Here is a 20912-nt window from a genome sequence, read left to right as displayed (position 1 = left end):
TCATGTTAATTGCATAACCTTTCCATGTTTATTTCATCTACATTCAGAATTCCCAGAAGTATATGATATGATATATTTATAACTTGATATTAAATTTGTTTTGCATTGTTTATCACATGTGACTTAATCTGTGAGTTTGATCCTGCACACTGTAACATACTAGGTTATATCAGATTTCTTGAACTATGGTTTACTATTTACCTGATAAATGTGTACTGCTCATCATACATCCAAGGGTGCAATTCTAGGCTGGGATATTTTCCAAAGGGAGGAACAATCAGACTGAACACAAGAGCAATGCAAACGAAGATGGCAGGGAGGACAATCTGAAATGATAGGAGGGAAGGGAACAGGCTCACACAATTGTTCAAGAATGACAGCTTTCCACAACATGCTAAAAACTCGGCTCCTATGATTTCTAATATTTAATCAGCAATGTCAAACTGAGCTGCAGATTCCTTTGTCATACTGCCTTTCAACAGCAAAGGAAATGAATCATCCAGGAAAAAAAGCAAATAATTGCACTTTTTTTTTGTGGGGGGAGGAATCCTTCCAAAGAACATGGCCTTCCCCCGACATTTCAAACTTCATCCTAAATTAAAACTGTTTAAAACTTTGATGTGATATAATTCAGCAGAAAAAAATAGAAAGGCATTATTCATCCTGCAAATTAGCTTTCTTGTCAATATAGAGTTTAATACCGTGTTTCTTTCAACCCCTGAAATAAGCGCTTGGCCTTATTTTTGGGGAGGTCTTATTATTTTTGAGGTGCAGGAGACAGTGAGCGTGGTCACCTCATAGCTGCTACAGTGTTGCAATATTTTCAGGGAGGGTTTGTTTTCGGGGGAAGGTTTATTTTAGTGCATGCGCTCAAAAGCCCGATTGAGCTTATTATCCGGGGAGGTCTTATTTTCAGGGAAACAGGGTATATATTGGTGCTAGATGGGAAATAAGAATCTGATTTTAACCCCTTAAGTGTAAACCACCAGCATTCAAGTTTCACATTGAGAAAACTCAGCTTCCAAACAGTAGTGATCAGTAGTAATTGATTTACTAAGCAGAAAAGGAACTAGTTTTTGAAATTCCTATACTGATAGTCCTTGACTTATGACCATTTATTTGAGAACCATTAAAAGTTACGATGACAGTGAAAAAAGCTTACACTTACAACTATTGCAGTGTCCTCCCACGATCACATGATCGCCATTGTTGGGGGCAATATGCTGATTCTGTAAACCGCTTAGAAAAGGCTGCAAAAGCACTATGAAGCGGTATATAAGTCTAAGTGCTATTGCTATTTGTGCCTTTCCCAACTGGCTTCTAACAAGCCAAGTCAAAGGAGAAGCCAGATTTTCTTAATGACCACATAATTCATTTAACAGCTGCAGCCATTTGCTTAACAACTGGGGTAAAAAAAAAGATAGTTAAAATTGGGCATGACTTGGCAATGGAATTTCCAGTCCTAATTCTACAATACCTGTAGAATTGAACCCCTCCGAGAGAACCCAACTCACCTGGGAAAAAATGCCCTTTCTGCTGCGCTTGGCAATAAGCAGCCTCTTCCAAAGCAGAGCTACAAACTGTTGCTGGGCCAGCTTCCAGCCCTTCATCTGACTGGATCCTTTGCCATCCATCCCACTCAGAAGGTCAGTTTCCCGAGATTCTGCAGGCAAAGAATTGGGAGGCAATGAAAACTTGCATCTATTTCCCTAAGTTGAAGAACTTCTAGGTAGGACACCTTGGTTAAGCATCTGCTTAGAGCCTTGAAACCTTTCCTTTCTTACTTAGCATAGGAGAATTGCATGGCTCACTAGATGTAGCTGCACTACAACCACTCCCAGTGCCCGAGGCAGCATGGTCAATGTTTAAAGGGAGTAGGAGTTGCAGTTCAGGGACATCTAGTAAGGTTGCTAGATTTTCCATCTCTGCAACAGATAAATTTTCCCTCCAATGACCTAAAGCAAGAGATACATTTTTGAACTGGAAGCCATGCTGGAGCTAGAAGCAGCAGCTGTCAAAAGAAAATCAAGTGGCTGAAACACCAGCCTGGCACCTGCATTTTTTAATGCTAAACTTGAAGTTATGAATTTCCAGTGATAAGGCTTGGGGAACTGACCCCGACTGTCCTTTCCACAATCAGCTACCAATTTTCCACCGTGTCGTTATTGGTTTATTTTGACAAATTTGATTCACACATAGCCATGCATGTCACTTGATTATTCAGTATCACTTTGTAGTTTGCATCAAATAGCTTAAAACTAAATATATTTCTTCATAGTCAAGCTTAGGGAAGGTAAGTGGTTGCCTTGGCCAAGTGCACCTTATCAGCATGGGACACAAGACAATGAAGGGCAGAGCGGGGCCGTAAATGGTGGAATACAGGGCATCCAGAAGGACAGAGACGGGAGGGAGATAGGCAGGTGCAGGGAGCTGAATTCAAGGCAAGCATGGCAGGGCAGAAGCATGAGGTCCTCGCCTAACGAATGCAACTGGGACCACTGGAACTGCCACTGCTAAGCAATATGGTTACGTCATACTTCACCTCAGCTCTGCTTAGCAACAGGAATTCTGGTCCCAATTACTGGTTAGTAAGGAAGGACTACCAGTAAATTAACTCTGATGTCAATCTGGGGGGAGCCTCTTGTTTCTTGGCTCTCAAGTTATGTACATTGGGTTTTATGTGTATGTGTGAAGTTCACAAAATTTCTTCCAAACTTGGGTGTGTTGGGAAGTGATATCTCCTGAATTACAACAACCTACCCATAACCTCAAAGTTCTTATTTGAAATAAGATCAACAAATCATGCATAGCAAATGAACCTAAGCTTAGAGTTGGTCATCAGTTATAAGTACAATATACCGTATTTTTCAGAGTATAAGTATAACCTTCAGGATCGGGCAGCCTATAAATAAAATTAAACTTACAAACTTACTTACTTCCCCCCCCCCAAAAAAGAGGCTGAAAATCTGGGTGCATCTTATACACTGAATACAGCATTTTTGGCCTCCCGAAACCCTGCTCCCTTCACAAATATGGCCGTGCAAAGGGTTTGGGAGGCCTGCAAAATGCTCCTAAGGGCTGGGGAGGCAAAAACAAGCAAAAACCAGGCCATTTTTTGCCCCAGCCCCTAGGAGCACTCTACAAGCCTCCTAAAGGCTATGCATGCCCTGTTTTGGGGGAAAAAGCGGGGCCGTTTCTGTGAAAAACAGGCAGTTTTTGGGGTCATTTTTGCCTCACAGTCCCCAGGAGCACTTTGCAGGTCTCTCAAACTCTCTGCATGCCCCATTTTTCACAAAAAATGAGGCATGTAGAGGGTTTGGGTAGCCTGCAGAGTGCAAAACCTTTTTTTAAAAAAATTAACCTCTTCAAAATCTTGGTGCATCTTATACTCTGAAAAATATGGTAGTTTTTATCTCATACAAGCAGAGAAACATGGAAGCTTTCCACTCTACCTGGATCTATGTCAGAATCGTTGGGATCAAAAGCATCGTCCTCTGTGAATGGGTGAAGGCAGCTTTGTCGGTCTCCAAAGACTCGGTTTCTTTTAGCGGGCAATGTGCCGTCTGAAAAGAAAAAAAATGTCTATCAAAACTGAAGTCACACTGTCCAAACTATTACACTTGTAAGTTTTCTGCTCCATTTTCCTTTTATTTTTAAGAGACTTGTCCAGCCAGGAATTTCCCAGTTTTATTTCCCAGAAAAGAAATAAAAGTTGCTTCAAGGAAGTGACATGTCATTGTTTCTAGAAGAAAGGGCAATGGGATAGAAGCACAATGATGTGGGTAAAGGCCAATTTCATCAACATTTGCTTAGTGGTTTTATTTTGTGGTTCTTTGATTCTAGGGCAGGGGGAATCAAAGGTGTATCGTGTCATCATGGGACATAGCGCTACTTTTTCCCCATTCGCTAAACCAGGCGTGACCAGCACGGGATGCATCCGGCCTGGAGGCTGTGAGTTTGACGGCCCTGTTCTAGGGCTTGTGAATCTTCTCAGCAGACTCTCAAATGGAACCAGCTTTTAGCACACGTCAAACTATTTTTGCATGGAAGCTGCAACATTTGAAAGATGCTGACAGATATGTCAATCCAATTCACATTACGAAGCACCTTATTACTGACAGATCTTTCTGGAAATCCCCCTTGCCAGCATAAACCTTTCTTACTCCATAGGTTTCAAACACAATAGCTAGACATCAAGGGCTACCACATGAAAGGAACATTTAATGTATAACAGTACTGATTTTAGGGCAGCATATTGTATCAATAATATTGTTTATTGTTATAATTATTTTTTTAAGGAGAAGTAGTTTGTTTTTTTCCTTTTATAATGTTGTGCAGCTGCAGTAACATAATTCCAAGATACATTAAAAAAAAGAAATATAGAAAATATAAAAAAATCTATCATCTAAATAAAATTAGGTACTATACATGTGAAAAGTTATTATATGTAAAGAATATACTAGATTACAATCTATTGCTATTAAGGTAAATCCTAAAAACCAACCAAGTAATACAATTGTGGTTTCTCTTCTGAAATTCCATTAACTTTGTTTCTAATGTGGTAATTGAACAGGCTTTACTAATCCACAACTCAGTTGTTATATTATCTAAAGCAGTGGTCCCCAACCCCCGGTCCGCGGACCGGTGCCGGGCCGTGGAGTACCTGGCACCGGGCCGCACAGCGGCCGGGGGCCATGATCGCTGCAGCGGCCGGGGGCCATGATCGCAACTTTGTAGTCCTCATGAACGCGCCCTTTCTCTGCCCCCCCCGCCGCCCCAGATGTGCGGGGCTGGGGGGGCGAGGGGAGGCCCGATCTCCCCCCGCCCTCTTGCTCTGCTCGCCCCGGGAGGGAGGGGGCGGCGGCGGCGGCCTCGGCCCGAACCTGGGATGCTGCTGGCGGAGGCTGCCTGGGAGGCGAAACTTTGTCCGCGGACTCGCCCGGCCCGCCTGCCCCGTGGAATGACGAGGGGGGGGCAGGAGGGGGCGGCGGTGCTGCATTTTCCTCCCAAGGAGAAACTAAGGTTGCGGGGGGGAGGGGCGCAGCGCGGCCGTTTCAGGGGAACTTGGGGAGCTTCGCCGTTCCGAGAAGCGCTTCGTGCGCAGCCCCACCCAGGTGGGAGATGTTTTCCTCCGCCGAGGCGGGGAGGGGAGGGCTGCCCGAGCGAGCGGATCGCAGGGTCGGTTCCCTCTCCCTTCCCCCGGCGGCCGAGGAGGAGGAGGCGGGGCGGCCTCGCGGGCTGTCGGCCTTGGCGTGTAGGAAGCCTCCCCCGCTCTGCGGAACGCGCGCCCAGGATGGCCGCCTTCCCACCCGCCGGTCCGGAAGGCCGAGGGAGGCTCGTCTGACTGGTCCGCGGCGATAAAAAGGTTGGGGACCACTGATCTAAAGTTTTCCAGTGTTGCACAATTATTGATGTTTTACCTGAAGTCTCTGCATCCACACCGTTATCATCTGCCACCTTGAGAAAAATCTGAAAGACAAAAGTGATGTCTTTAATCTATACTGCTTTATGCTATGTTGAGGATCTCTCTTCAAGCTTCTACAGCAGGTGTGTCAAACTCAAGGCCTGCGGGCCGGATCCAGCCCATGCGGTGCTTAGATCTGTCCCATGGGGCCACCCTGGAAACAGCAAAGGACCAACCCACGGTGCCTCTGGCAGTGAAAACAGAGTTCAGGAGGGCTAAGTGCAGCCCTCCTGAGCTCTGTTTTCAGCTGTGATGGCCTCCTGCAGCTCTCTGCCAGTGAAAACAGAGCTCGGGAGAGCTGCGGGCTCTGTTTTCGTTGTAGGAGGCAGTCACAGCCAAAAACAGAGCCTGGGAGGACTACAAGCGGGCTTCAGGACATTGACCTGGCTGTGCCCACACTGGCCACACCCACTCTCCCTCCCCCCTCCCAAGGTCAAACACAACCCTGATGTAGCCCTCAATGAAATTGAGTTGGACACCCCTCCTCTACAGAATGCTTCTACATAAGCTGCATGAGTCATTTCAATGTTCCAGTTTGGTGTAATGGTGAAGGTACTGGACTAGCAAACAGCAGACTATGAGTTCTAACCCACCATAGGTATGAAAGCCAGCAGGACAATCGTGGGCTAGTCACTCATTCTCAGCTTAATCCACTTCACAGGGTTGTTGTTTTGGGAGAAATTGGAGGTGGGAGCATTATTTACAGTTGTGTTAGTCAACCTTGGCAATTTTAACACATGTAGACTTCAATTCCCAGAATTCCTCTGTTGAAGTTGAAATCTGTCTATCTTAAAGTTTCCAAGGTTGAGAAATACTAATTAGCACCAACTTGATTTGTACAAAATAAAGTTAGAACATAAATCTAATTATAATATATAATACCAATTGAATATTTATTATTATTTATAATAAATAATACCAGCTAAAGCAAGTAGGTTCCAACTTGATAAAATCAAGAACATGGTATAATGAAATGTCTCCCATATTAACACTTCAACCAGGAATCAAATGCTTTATGTTTAACCATGATTAATGCTCTTTTATTTCCACAAATTCTTTTTTTTTCTGATGCTACTCTTCTAAATAAAGGCTAACAATTATTGTGGGCTATTTTAGAACATTTTAAAAATATTTTTCGTACCAAAAAGTGTATTAACAACTTTGGTAGGAGTAAAAGCGTAGCAAAACAGAGGTTTTAAGAAATATTTTCCCTGGTCTTTCTTACTATGGGTCTCTCACTGAGTTGGTATTCTCTCCCCTTAGAGTTAGCAGTCCAACTCTATCCTGCTTCTACGCCTCCACTACAATTACAATCCTAACAGGTTTACACACTTTAAAGCAGCCTTTGCACTCTGATGAAATAAATGGGACAAGGCTACATAAACACTTGTGCAGCTAAAGCTGACTTAACCTGTTTCACTCATGAACGGAGAAGGGGTTGGAGGCCATGTCATGGTGACATATCAGGGAAAGGGGGATGCAAGGGAAGGTTTCTGATGTGGTTAAGCACAAGTAAGAAAAGATCTCATGGAAGAGAATTCAAGCTCTATGGGAGGAAGAGAGAAAATAATGTTTGAAAAAAAGCTGAGCTATCCCCAAGTGGGAGGCTACATATTTCTTAGAAAAAGGCTTCCTGATTTAATCCATGACATTTCCAGATAAGGTTAAGGTTAGGGTGACCCAGTTTTTTTTTCCAAAGATCTCTGCAGAGATGCTAGGGCAGGGCAGTTCTTTTCCCAAAGAAAGCTGGGAGGATAGATGAGTTTTTGGCCAACCTCACAGATGGCAGTTCTGATTAGGCCCGTACCGCCATGCATGGATGCCCTGATAAGTGTAAGTAAAATCCACAGGCAGAACTCTAGAGAACTGCTCTTAGCATAGCTCACAGTAACATCCGTGGAGATAAAGTCCTTATCCTCACGTACAGCTCACCAGAGACATATGAATATTCTCTGACCGCAGTTCATAGCATTGGAGAATTAGATCCATGAATAGCACAAAATTCTTAAGTTTGTATTTATTACTACTACTATTTATTTCTATTACTATTCCAACCCTTAGAAAAGCCAAAACACAGTTTTGCAACACTGCGATTCATTTTATGAGAAGGGGTGTTGGTTGGTAATTTTTGGAGGCATACCTCTCTACCAAGTGCAAAACGGCTATTGGACCAGGGTTGTCTCTTCCCAATTACATTGATCCACCCCACCTGGTTAAGCAGGAAAAGACATACTGCTTGCTGCATATCCCATTGGTCAAATAATTTTGACTGGCGGGATCCAGGAGGAAGGCTTTCTTGCTTTGTTTTTGCCCTTTGGAACAACTGACCTTCAGAGTTGAGCCAAACCTCTGTTGGCTCTCTCGAAAAGACTTGGCTTTGCTAATTAGCATGGGGTGTGTTACAACCTTGGGGGTGGCTGGTGGCTCGAGGGCACTGCTTCTGCCTTAACTTTTTTAGCTGTCTGAATTTTTTAATTCTGGTTTTCACTTTTAATTGGTAAATTTTAACTTTCTTCTTAACTTGCTTTTTCTATCTTATCTGAGCTGTTTCTCATATAGATGTATTGATGATGTTCTAAACCAGTAATGGCTAAACTTTTTGTTGTTGCGCACCCACAATACAATATGTCCCCCCCATTCTCGCCTCCCCCATGCATGCACGTGCAACCCCCCCACATGTACCCACCTCATGTGCCCCAACCCCCACGCATGCATGAGTGCATCCTCTGCATGCACCCCATCCCCATGCATGTACGTGTGCATCCCCCACATGTGTCCCAACCCCCATGCATGTGCGGCAGAGACCCAAAGACCAGCTGGCCAGCAAGAGGTGCGCGCACATGCAGAGTGGAGCTGGGCTGGGGCGACAGCTGGTGTGCCCACAGAGAGGGTTCTGTGTGCCATCTGTGGCACGCATGCCATAGGTTCGCCATCACAGTTCTAAACCATCTAGAGTCCCTTGGGTGAGGTTGGCAGTGTAGGAATTTAATAATAAAAACAAGCAATTAATAAATAATAATAATGATCAGCCACAATTCGCTGGGAGCAAACCAAGCTAGGGACGATTTCAGAATGGCAGCTGTCATCTGCATGATTCACATACCTCTTCCAAGGTAGTCTCAGAAATGCCATAGCTGGAAATACCCAGGTCAGAGAGGCGGTCATCAATTTCATGAAACAGCTCCACAAAAGCTCCTTCTCGGGCAGCTTCATAGGGCAAAACATAACTTAACTCGTGGCCAATGTCCTCCACCAGCTTTGCTTCTGGGACGTGCTTCATAATCAGATTAGAAATTGCAGATACATCTAGAAGAATGCAAGGAGTCATCAGATTCTGCGGTTGCCGCTGTTGCTTTGTGCTGTACCAACTAAATATAATCTTTTCGTATCAGATATTGCTAATGATCGAAGTGCTTATCTCAGGGAATTGAAGCAATATAAGATAACGACTTCTTATTCATTGCACAATAAGGGAATTCACAATAGAAAATTAGACACAGCCTTTGATTTCCATGAATAGAAAGGCTTCATTTATCCATGGAAAAATTCTCAAGTAACAGAGAAAGTTCCTTTGGGCCATGAGAATCGGGGGTGCTACCTATGCTCTTTCCACTTCTATTTTAAGGCCCTCTTTAAAAGAGGAGGTGTTATGGGACGTAGGAGGATAGAAAAATTCCACCACCACATTAACAAGCAACAAAAGGCAACTGCCAGAAGCAAAGCCTAAATTTTTAACCCACCTTGTTTAGACTAATAATCTATCAATGCTGCAGACTTGGACTTTTTTTAAAATGCCAAGTAAATCAACATCAATATCAATATCCCACTGGGCATTAAGAACTCCCCATCTGGCTAAACAAAGTGCAGAAGTTCGGTACGCAAGAAACAACCTTACCTATTGTTGGGGTGTCACTTTCATGATCACTCCCAAGGCCTGCATCAGAACTACTTTGCGAAACACTGTCATCCTAGTTACAGAAGGAAAAGTAATTGAAAGATCTTTTAGCCCAAATAGATCAAGAGGAAGAACATTTTAAGAACACTGCAACTCTGACACAAGAGCAATCAAGACAGGAGTTGAAATCAAATCAATCAGAAATCAGAATATTGCTATGTCTTTCAGCCAGGGGTGTCAAACTCAAGGCCCACGGGCCACATCTGGCCCACAGGGTGCTTAGATCTGGCCGGTGGAACCGCCCTGGAAACAGTGAAGGACAGACTCGAAGTGCCTCTGACAGTGAAAATGGGGTTCGGGAGGGCCACATACACGGCCCTCCCAAGCTCCATTTTCATTGGCAGAACACTTAGGCCACCACAGGTGTCCCTGATATGAGTGACGTCAAGCTGGCCACATCCAGGCTGGCCATGCCCCCCTGTGCCTCCGAGGTCAAACACAACCCTGATGTGGCCTCAATGGAATCGAGTTTTGACACCCCTGCTTTAGACTGTCCCATTGTGCTCCTGGATATTTTGTATGATTATAGACCCCAAGAAAGAAGTTATCATACTTCACAAGCCCCATCTATTTAGATTGTTTTAGACCGTACTGGAAACAGCTCCTACCTTTTTCAAGTAAGATATTGTGCTGCTGCTGTTTCTACAGGAGCTGAGTGAGGAATCCACATCCTTCTTGACTAAGGTCAGGTAGTATCCTGTGCCCAACTGGTTCTTCAGGAATAATGAAGAGCCAACACAACAAAGTTTGCCATTAGATATGATGGCAATTCGGTCCCCAAGGATATCTGCCTCATCCATGTGGTGGGTGGAGAGAATGATAGTGCGACCTACAATTCAAAAGAAACATGCACATATTAGGGAAGCTTAGTGATCATGTGATTTTTGTTTTCCTTACAGCTCGGAGACAGCAAATGAACACCAGGAAAATAGGAACAAATTAACTTTCCCACACAACCACGGTGGTCCCATGTTTACCCAAAGAGCTTTGCAGATGTTCTTACAAAAGCCATAGCAAGAAGATATAGAAGATCAAGATCATTCTAGCTGGCGGAAATCTGATGCCAACTTTATTACAGCCCATTAATTAAAGCATAGAAATGTTGTCAGTAGCGTCAAGTTCTTTCTCCTATGCACAATTTTACAAATAACTGAAGGTTCAACTGGTGGAACACAGTCTATTCAAACACCATCTCATGAGGAACATCCATAACTCAATGGAAGTGAACACATGTAGCATTGCAGAAAGTCCCACTTATCAGAAAAGTAATAGTGATTGATTGCTCTCACCAAAATGTTAGCAAGACTAAAAAGGTTTCATCTGGAACATCTTGGAGAGCCAGCTTCGGCTTAGTTTAAGCCAGGGGTGTCAAACTCAAGGCCCACGGGCTGAATCCAGCCTGCAGGGTGCTTATATCTGGCTCAGGGCCACCCTGGAAACAGCGAAGGACTGGCCCGCGGTGCCTCTGCCAGCAAAAATGGAGCTCAGGAGGGCTGCATGTGGCCCTTCCAGGCTCCAATTTTGGCCTTGACAGCCTCCTGCCGATCTCTGCCAGTGAAAATGGAGCTTGGGGGGGGGGCATACATGGCTCCCCCAAGCTCCATTTTCACTGGCAAAGGGCAGCAGGAGGCTGTCGCAGTCAAAAATGGAGTTTGTGAGCCTGTTTTCATTGGCGGAGCACTCAGGCCACCACAGATGCCCCTGAAGCAAGTGATATCAAGCTGGCCATGCCCCCCCATCGTCCTCCCCCTCGAGATCAAACATAAATCAAGTTTGACACTCCTGGTAAGCCATCTTAGGTCTGCCCAATCTTCTTCTGCACAGAAATCTTTGGCAAACGCACCTTGAGTGCTCAACTACAGTTACATTAAATGGAATATTGAGTGTAATTAGGTGTTTCATTCTTGCACCCAAAGAAGATAAACAAAAATACACAATATAGATTTAAATTGTATAGAATCAGATCACTGTCTGAATAAGCTTAATACTGTATATATTAGGAAGCCATTGGTTTCTGGGGTTTCAGATAGGATTCTTTCCTAGCTCAAAATGGGGGTAATAGAAATCGGAACCATCTGCATGTAAGGCAGGTGCTCTGCACCTAAACCTCTGCTCTTTTCTATCTAAAAATTTGCTTGCGACAACCACCACCCAGTATAAGCATGCAAAGTTTTATTGATCCACAAGACTAAAGAATACCTTGTCGATATTTCAAGAGCAACTCCCAGATCCCTCTTCGGGAATATGGATCAACTCCAGCTGTTGGCTCATCAAGAATGACAACTTTAGAACCACCTACAAAGGCCAGAGCTATTGAAAGCTTTCTCTGCATTCCACCTAGGAGACAAGTTTGGACAGATTTAGGCTCTCTGGGGATATTTTAATGTTTAGTGCTTTTATATTCTTACCAATAATTCTTTTATATGTGCATGGTTTCATCGGATTGTTGTACACAGATTTTCATGAGATGTGTGGCCATGGCTAAATCTGATTGACAAATAAATATGAGGAACTAATCTTTTTGCACTTATGTGAATATATCTCAATGGGGAAGCAAGTGGGCAGGCATGTTATGACTGAAATAATCTTTCCCAATTAACTATCCTTCAGATGAGTTACATCACCACTAATTATTCTATAATTTGAGGAAGGAACATCCATGCCTTTAGGAGACTCTCTGTGTGTGTGTAGTATGTATGTGTACATAGATAGATAGATAGATAGATAGATAGATAGATAGATAGATAGATAGATAGATAGATAGATAGATAGATAGATAATGTTTGTGTGTATGCATGCATGTGTATACTCTACTACACTACACTATATATAGTATACATATACACACATATATACATACTTTAAAATTGACACCATTAGATTTTTCTTGCCATTCTATAGCAATGATTTCTTAAATATGGATGGGCCATCTTGAAATGAGAGCTTGGTTTTCTTTTTCTTTAATTCACTAAATTCCTTAAGGAAGATCCTGTAAATCTCAGGATCTAGAGGAGAACAATTTTCTTCTCCTCCAATTTTTTTCTGACCGTCCGGGAGGCATCTTCACGTTTGCTGCTCAACTGAGACCACCCTCCATACTTTTTTCTTCCCATTTTCTTCTCCATCTGCCACCCACAATAAATCGAATGTTGTGCACAAAGATGTACAACTTCTCTCAAGAGTTTAGAAAGTCCCCTTGTAGCTTACAAAAGATGAGCAATGATTTATCAGCCCAGAGAGCTCTCAACCTTATATTCTACAGGTATGCAGATAAGATAAGCAACACTAAATAACTGAATAATAGCAATTTACCAGAGAGTTGGCTTGTCTTAGATTTCAGTTTGTGAGGCAAGCCAACATCTGTAGCCATTTGTTCCATTTCCTTTTTCACCAGGTTTTTTGGCAGCCCCTTCAGGCGTGCGTAAAACCAAATGTGTTCTTCCACTGTCAGCCTAGGCAAAAGGGAGAAACGGGTGAGAAATGAAACAGTATACATGCGTCATTTGGTTCATCTATTTTCAAAATTGAGGCTATGCCTAGAATAGGCCATTCGTAGTTTTTATACCCAGTCACAGTTATAAAATATGATGACTGGGTGTTTTAGAACACCCTGTAAGAGGGGGAAATTAAAAAGCCATCTATACACAGATCAAAGAAGGTTTATAACAGCTTATCAGACCATTTATTATCCATCCTAATATTTCCTAATCAATCCTTTCTCAGTCAGATGCTTTCCTTCCTTGACTGCAGCTTCTAGAAGACCAATCAAGTTGGGTACAATAAGAATATTCCAATGGAGATAATGCAGCATTAGGAGGGCATGGTTGTTTTATTTATTGATTAGATTTTTGTCCCGCCTTTATTACTTCAAAAGTAATGGAAGGCAATGAACATACTGAACATAATACTCCTTTGTCTTCCAATGTTCACCACTTGTAAGGTAGGTTGAGAGAGAGAGAGAGAGAGAGAGAGAGAGAGAGAGGGAGAGGGAGAGGGAGAGGGAGAGGGAGAGGGAGAGGGAGAGGGAGAGGGAGAGGGAGAGGGAGAGGGAGAGAGAGAGAGAGAGAGAGAGAGAGAGAGAGAGAGAGAGAGAGAGAGAGAGAGAGAGAGAGAGAGAGAGAGACTGGCCCAGAGTCACCCAGATGGCTTTCATGTCCAAGGTAGAATTAGAATAGTCTCCTCTCTCCCCTACTCTCCTCCCCTCCCTCCCCTTGCTCTCCTCTCTCTTATACAAGGTTTTAAGCAGAATCCAAATATGTATAAGCAGCACGACTAAAGGGTTACAGGAGAAAAAGTCATTGTAAGAAAACTGTATCACTTGGGGTGAACACGCACAACTTCTGAGCATCTGCGGGGAGTCAGAGCATCTGAAGAAAGTTGCCAATAATCTCATTTAGTTACACAGTCAGCAAATGAAAACAAAAGGGCTCTATCTTGTAAATACAAATGAGTTCTTGCACAAAACTCTCTTTGCCAAGGGGAAAAAAAATCATTATTCCTCCCCTTCCCTTACCATGCTTCAGTGGGCAGTAAATCTATTTACATGGAGCAAATGGGGCTGACAAAACAAAAAAGCCAAATTATGGCTTATCAATGCATTAATCCTGCCTGCTAATATTCCCTACAAGCAGATACACCTAATCATCCATGGACGGTGATATCAGATAATTGTGTAATAGGCAGAATGAATCATTTGATTGTTCCTCTCAAAATAAACCAGGGGTTAAAGCCACTACTTAGCCTTGTCCTTTATCTTCTGGTTTCTTCCAAAAGTTCCAAACACTGATATTTACAGAAAACAATAAAAACTACTACAGATGAAACTACCCATGATTTATTGTCTGGACCCAGTTCCAGGAACAGTCAATAAAAATAACCTAAACATGCATTAGAAAGCCTTTATTTACTGTGTCACAACACAGTACACAACTGTTCTGTTTGGGGGGAAAAAATGTGATTCTGGTATGTTTTCTTTTTAGTGCCGTAAAATGTTCCATCATGTTTTTTCTGAGGCAGCTCAAGAAGTTGAGGACATTTTTGAAGCAAAGCAATACATCCTATAGAACATGAACTTGGTGGACTAGCCAACATTAGCACAGATGCTATTCATATAGCAATAGCACTTAGATTTATATACAACCCCATAGTGCTTCACAGCATTCTCTGAGTGGTTTATAATGTCAGTATATTGCCCCTCGTAAGGATGAAAGGCTGAGTCAATCTCGAACCCGCCAGGATCGAATTCCAGACTGTGAGCAGAGTTAGCCTGCAATATGGCATTCCAACTTCTATGCCACCAGACATATGGGCAAATGTATACTCTCTCCCCACCATAACCCTATGCATTTTTCTAACGAGGAAAATAAATGAGTAGATATACAAGGGAATTGTGATTGGCAATGTGACTCACTCATCAAACAAGACATTGTGTTGAGGACAAACACCCAGATTCTTCCGGATAGTGCTGAGTTCAGAACGGATGTCTTTACCCAGGATGAAGGCTGTGCCTGAGGTTGGGGGGAATAAGCCAGTCAAAATGGACCTAAACATAATAGAAAAGGAGTTAGTTTCCAACATGACACAGTCAACTATGTATCAAGATGTCATTTCTTCTTCTATAACAAATTTCCCTCTTACATCGTGGTAGTTTTTCCTGCTCCATTGTGCCCTAAGAAGGAGGTAATTTGCCCTTCATAGAAATTCAGTGTAAGACCATCTATAGCCAGCTTCTTGCCATCACGGTAAACTTTCACCAAGTTCTTAATGGAGACTCCAAGGGGAAGATGGCTTGGCTCTTCTTCCATACAAACTATAAAAAGAGAAAGGAAATCCAACTAAGCAAGTAATCAGATTTTTACTGGTATTGTGTGTGGTTTTTTTCAACAATAATGTATACCAAAAATAATGGAGCTCATAGGGCACGTTGGGATATGATGTAGATGTAGCTCCTTTATGAATCCCGGGGAATACAACTGTTGGCAATCTAACTGATTCCAAGTAGAACTATGAAATGTCAGAAGATTTCCATCAGAAAAAAAAATCTGGGAAGAATTATCTTGCTGCCATTTCTGAACAGACCTTGGTTAAGTTTATTTTGGCATCAACACTGTAGCTTAAGATCCAATCATGTTTTTGCAGGATTAGCCCATGTTCCATCTGATCCAACCTTTTTGAATTGAAAGAAATTCCAACATTACTCCTTAAGTACCCCTCTTCTTGAAAAAAATCCTCCATGCTTCATATCATGACCAATCCCTAATGAAGAGGTACTGCAAAGATCAAATTTAGAACACTTATTGAGAACTGTGGATGAACATTGAATGTTGGCCATATCTTATGTATGCCTAAAGACCGGCAACCAAAAATTGTACTATGTTAGATACCTCCTGGAGGAAAGAGGAAACAAAATCGGTCTTGAAAAACTCGGCACCAAACATTAAAGGTAGATCTTAAGATTATTAATGACCCTTGGAATGATGCCAAAGATGATGTGAATAAATCAGAACTGCTGGAAAACACTTGCTGCCCAATGTGCTCTGCATAGTATCTAATGATGATGATGACCCCTTTAGCAAGCATCTAAGATTGCAAATGAGTCACTTACTTTCTGATGATCCTGCAGCATGAGAAGGGAGCCACTGTCCCCCAGATTCCTCACCAAACCAATAGGATTTCATAAAGGGGAAGTACCAAGGTCTGGGAATGCCATATTGACCTAAACAGAATGCAAAGAACTTTTCATGAAACAAAAGAATCAGTCACAATATTTGAGGTATGAAAAGATGCTTTTGAAATGGCTGAACCACATTCTAGAACTAGAACACAAGTTCATCAACCCATTTGATTTGGGATGCGCTACATATATAATTTAACCCTAAGTACTAAATCTGCTTGATTCTAGGTTCTTTCCATTTGTAAATCACATATACAAATGCATTCTTTTAATCGGCCTTCTCATTCACTTTGATTGCCTTCTAGAATTTCTACTTGTAACCCAGTAGTTCAATTTACTTTATTTCCATTTATTAAGGTGCAGACTGGATGATATAGTGGGATTCTTTGTATCTCTACAGTAAGATCAATTCAGAAAGATCCTGAATGTTTGTAATTAATTTTTCTAGAAATATATCCAGCAGGAAACATTGAAAGTAATATATAACATTGGTGTGCATGTATCCTTCAAAAACGATTTTTTTTCATTGTGCTGCACTGTTAAAATACCTTCTCTTACAATTTGAGAAATCTTCTTAAAAGTTACGAGCCTCTAGTTTTTGCACATTCAACTCTGAGCAAATTAATCACACAATTAAGGGTTTTTACATACTTCCCATATCTCAGGATTGTTCCTGTCTGGCTTTCCCCATAGTGAACTTTGGAGCCATTTCTGCAACTGAACAAATTAGTTTGGATTTTTGCTACTTCTCTAGTGGAAATGCTATGAAGTCAGTATTGCAGAATGGGCACTTCTCATTATGGGAATTATCTTCTGATCATAGTTCCTTAGTTCAACCCTCCCATCCACACTTCCTGAAAGACTTCAGATGCTTTTATTTCTTGCTACTGTTTTTCTGTTTTCTCCCCTGCAGAGGAGCAGCTATTCTCCCCCATCCTCCACAGGACAGTGGCTTTCACTGGGACAAGTGCAGAGGTGGTATTCTGCTGGTTCACCCAAACTGGTAGTGGAAATTGTGGGTGGCCCTGCCCACCTGGCCCAGATCTATGGCATCCCATTTAGGCCCTTTTTTAGCCAAAAGCACATGTGCGGAAGGTTGAGTGTTCCCACACTTGCGAAACGGTAGGGAAGATAAGTGAATACCACCTCTGGACAAATGGTTTCACTGGGAGAAGAAGATGGGACTTTAGAAACTAACAGCAGGAGGAGGAGGAGGAGGAGGAGGAGGAGGAGGAGGAGGAGGAGGAGGAGGAGGAGGAGGAGGAGGAGGAGGAAAAGAGGAGGAGGAGGATTACTCACCTGGAAAAACAGACTCAATGTACCAAGTCATCATTCCATATAACAAGCTATCCAGGACCATCATGAATACAGCTATGGTCAAGTTGAAGTTGTCTTTTTCCACAGGGCGTTCAAAGAAACTGTTCCACTGCAATCCAATCCCCTGTTCTTCATACAGGGAAACATACTCGCAGCCAAATCCAAAGGCAACAGGAGAAAGTAGGCTCTGGTGAAGAAAGACCACCAATTAGTACTTTTCAAAGATTTTAAAGAGGCAAACAAAAAAAAAGTTTTTGTACTCTGTAGACCTCCCAAAAACAACCCCTTTTTTGTTGAAACGGCCCATTTTCCGCATAAACGGACCAATTTTTTGTCCAAAAAAAGGGCATGCATAGCCTTTAGGAGGCTTGTAGAGTGCTCCTGGGGGCTGGGGGGGGGGCAAAAATGAGCAATTTGTTCCACTCCCCAGACCCCAGGAGCACTCTGGAAGTCTCCTAAAGGCTATGCATGGCCATTTTTGTAAAGGGGACGGGGTTACGGGAGGCCAAAGATGTTGTATTCAGTGTATAAGATGCACCCAGATTTTCACCCTCTTTTTTGAGGGAAAAGGGTGCGTCTTATACTCTAAAAAAATGGTATATATGTCCAATGGTGATAATCATTGAACAGAAACATGACTCTGTGGCTTTGCCACAGTCATGTTTCCTTGCTCCTCGGGATGATGGGAAGGTTTCATACCTATTTAACATCTACATGAAGCCACTGGGTGAGATCATTCGCCGGCACGGGATCAAGTACCACCAATACGCGGACGATACTCAACTGTATCTGTCCGCCCCGTGCCAACTCAGCGAAGCAGTGGAAGTGATGTGCCAGTGTCTGGAGGCTGTTAGGGTCTGGATGGGAGTGAACAAGTTGGCACTCAATCCAGACAAGACAGAGTGGCTTTTGATGTTTCCTCCCAAGGATAGTCCAGATTTTCCATCTATTAGCCTGGGGGGGTGAAAATTTACACCCCTCAGAGAGGGCTCGCAACTTGGTTGTCCTCCTGGATCCACAGCTGACTTTAGAACATCATTTGTTGGCTGTGACCAGGGGGGCCTTTGCCCAGGTTCGCCTGGTGCACCAGTTGCGACCCTATCTGGACCGGGAGGCACTTCAAATGGTCACTCATGCCCTCGTCACCTGTAGGCTTGACTACTGCAATGCACTCTACATGGGGCTGCCCTTGAAGAGTGTTCGGAGACTGCAGTTGGTCCAGAATGCAACTGCACAAGCGATATCAGGGGTACCTCGGTACACCCGTGTTACACCTATCCTCCGCGAGCTGCACTGGCTCCCTATTAGTCTCCGGATGCTCTACAAAGTGCTGGTAATTACCGTTAAAGCCCTACATGGCACTGGACCTGGATATCTGAGAGACCGTCTCCTGCTACACACCTCCCAACGTCTGATAAGAACTCACAGGTTAGGCCTCCTCCGGGTGCCGTCTGCCGGACAATGCTGGCTGGCGACCACTCGGGGGAGAGCCTTTTCTGTTGCTGCTCCGGCTCTGTGGAACGAGTTACCAACAGAGATCCGGACCCACCCCACCCTTGCAGCCTTCCAAAAAGCCACCAAAACCTGGCTGTTCCGGCAGGCCTGGGGTTGCTGACTTAAATCAGGTCACCCCCAATTAAACCGGATGTATGTTGTGTTTTTAAAATGTTTGTATTGTTTTATGTTCTCCCCCTGTATGTTATTTTATTTTATTCGTACGTGTAAGCCGCCCTGAGTCCCTCCTGGGATTGTGCGGCATATAAACCCATTAAATTGCTAAATTGCTATTGCATACAAAAATGTTTTCCATGCAATGCGGAGTAAATATTATGGCTACCATTTCCAGTCAGAGATCAGCAAAATAGATTAACGTGCATTGAGAAGCCATGTAATTTGGTGGATCTGAAATATTTACAAAGAGTTGAAATGGAACTTAGATTTTGTTATACATTAATCATAGATTAAAGGAACCAGTGTAAAAAAAATACTCAGTAAAATATCTTCAATTGCAGCCCTCCCAACTTTTTAGAAGTACATGGCTAAATTTTTCCATCCATGTTGTAGAAATGGGAATCATAGTTCTAAGCATCTTGAAAATTCCAGACTCTGGGAAATCTCTTTTGCTTAACCCACAACAAAAAGGTCTGCCTGCTTACTGCCAATACTCACTGCAAATATTCTGACAGAGAAACTGATATAGTTCTGCCAGGCGTCACATAAGACATATGGCAAATAAAGAGTAAAATAGATAATTCCTCCACAAGCTGCTGCTATGTTGGCCCTGGAGAAGAAGGTGCTGATGAGGAAGCACTGTGAGATGGTTACTACACCAAAGAGAGACAGGAAGACGAAAATCACAGTGGGGTCACTGTAGGGCAGCAAGTTTCCTTTCTGGATAAAAAAGAAGAGGAAGAGGAAATAAGTTTGTGTTGCACCAAACAATATACTGTTTAAAAAAAATACTACTACTACAAATGGCTGCAGAGCTTTGTCAAGTATATTTTCAGCATCCAAGTTTAGTTTTTCCCCCAGGTAAGAGGCGAAGAAGACTAATGACCTTGCACTATCCATATTCTTCTACAAATATGTTAGATGTCTACACCGATCTGTTACTGGCTATCTTTTTCTTTGTCGTTTTCCAAGAATTCATAGAAATATTTTGGAGGCATCCAACTTTAACCCTAACCCTAACCCTTTCTATCAATGACTCTTCAGGTTCCCAAGGTTGAGAGACACTGGTATTGAGGAAATAGATTCATGTTCTACATCAGATTTCCAGCCCAGCACCTTCTAGATAGGTTGGGCTATTCCTGTAACCTTGAACCATAATTGTCCTTTGTCCACTGAGAATTAGATTGGCTAGTTGTCTACTGGATTCTGAGGGTGCAAGTTTGGGGAAGAGTTCTTAATATTTTTAACCACAACATTAATCCATCAAGAAAGGTGTGTGTGTGTGAAACCAGTCTCACCTTAAGAATGAATGTCAGAAGCCCTGCGCTCATGAGAATGGGGATGAGGCTACTAATGAACCAGCTAAGCCAGAGGGTGCCATTGTTGAGGCCCATGATCCTCATTGTCTCTTTCAGCCGCGCTTCCTTTTCATATACAATCCCCTTGATGATCACTGCTACTGAGTAGATCCACGCCAAAGTCATGAAAATAGGCATTGACCGGCTCAAGACACGCAAGAATCTAGAAAGGGAACAGCAGGCAAACAAAGGTTTGGGAAGATATTTTCAGAGGCAGCTGCTATTGTTTCTAAAGACTCTTGGACTCAGGGAATTAAAAACAATTCCTAGGAAGCATCCGTGTCACCATCTTGAAGGTATCTGCTTCCTTTGAGATGGTTGAAGGAGGCTTCTGACAACACCTTCCCCTCAGAGCATTGTACTAGGGACTTAGCAGAAATTCTTATTATATCCTCCAGCTAAGGTAAGGTATGATTTTAAATTTGTCACAATATAGCTGGTTCTACATTAAGGCGGAATCAGAAATATCAACAG

General features: G+C 42.9%; 2 protein-coding genes across 2 annotated transcripts in view; one reads left to right on the top strand and one right to left on the bottom strand.

Moving 5' to 3' along the window:
• The window catches only part of LOC106544865 (protein NipSnap homolog 3A), a 51890-nt gene extending 41059 nt beyond the window's left edge, over positions 1-10831 (top strand). The window contains exon 6 of the mRNA XM_087716223.1: positions 10319-10831. Coding sequence (XP_087572349.1) covers positions 10319-10362 — 44 coding nt within the window. The 3' untranslated portion in view covers positions 10363-10831. The remainder of the gene's footprint in view (positions 1-10318) is intronic.
• Positions 1-20912, bottom strand: part of ABCA1 (ATP binding cassette subfamily A member 1) — a 127040-nt gene that overhangs the window by 26051 nt on the left and 80077 nt on the right. Inside the window, exons 15-29 of the mRNA XM_087716229.1 lie at positions 20379-20601; positions 19579-19800; positions 17392-17596; positions 16024-16134; positions 15057-15228; positions 14830-14961; positions 12732-12871; positions 11619-11756; positions 10028-10248; positions 9360-9432; positions 8568-8770; positions 5421-5469; positions 3453-3563; positions 1515-1663; positions 202-326 (exon numbers count right to left, since the gene is read on the bottom strand). Of these exons, the coding sequence (XP_087572355.1) occupies positions 202-326; positions 1515-1663; positions 3453-3563; positions 5421-5469; positions 8568-8770; positions 9360-9432; positions 10028-10248; positions 11619-11756; positions 12732-12871; positions 14830-14961; positions 15057-15228; positions 16024-16134; positions 17392-17596; positions 19579-19800; positions 20379-20601 (2274 nt within the window). The remainder of the gene's footprint in view (positions 1-201; positions 327-1514; positions 1664-3452; positions 3564-5420; positions 5470-8567; positions 8771-9359; positions 9433-10027; positions 10249-11618; positions 11757-12731; positions 12872-14829; positions 14962-15056; positions 15229-16023; positions 16135-17391; positions 17597-19578; positions 19801-20378; positions 20602-20912) is intronic.

The sequence above is a fragment of the Thamnophis sirtalis genome, unplaced genomic scaffold, assembly GCF_051295495.1.
Source record: "Thamnophis sirtalis isolate CommonGarterSnake01/CBP01778 unplaced genomic scaffold, rThaSir2_p1.2 scaffold_5, whole genome shotgun sequence".
Taxonomy (NCBI): domain Eukaryota; kingdom Metazoa; phylum Chordata; class Lepidosauria; order Squamata; family Natricidae; genus Thamnophis; species Thamnophis sirtalis.
The sequence above is the reverse complement of the archived record's forward strand: the minus strand, read 5'-3'. Positions and strand labels throughout refer to the sequence as shown.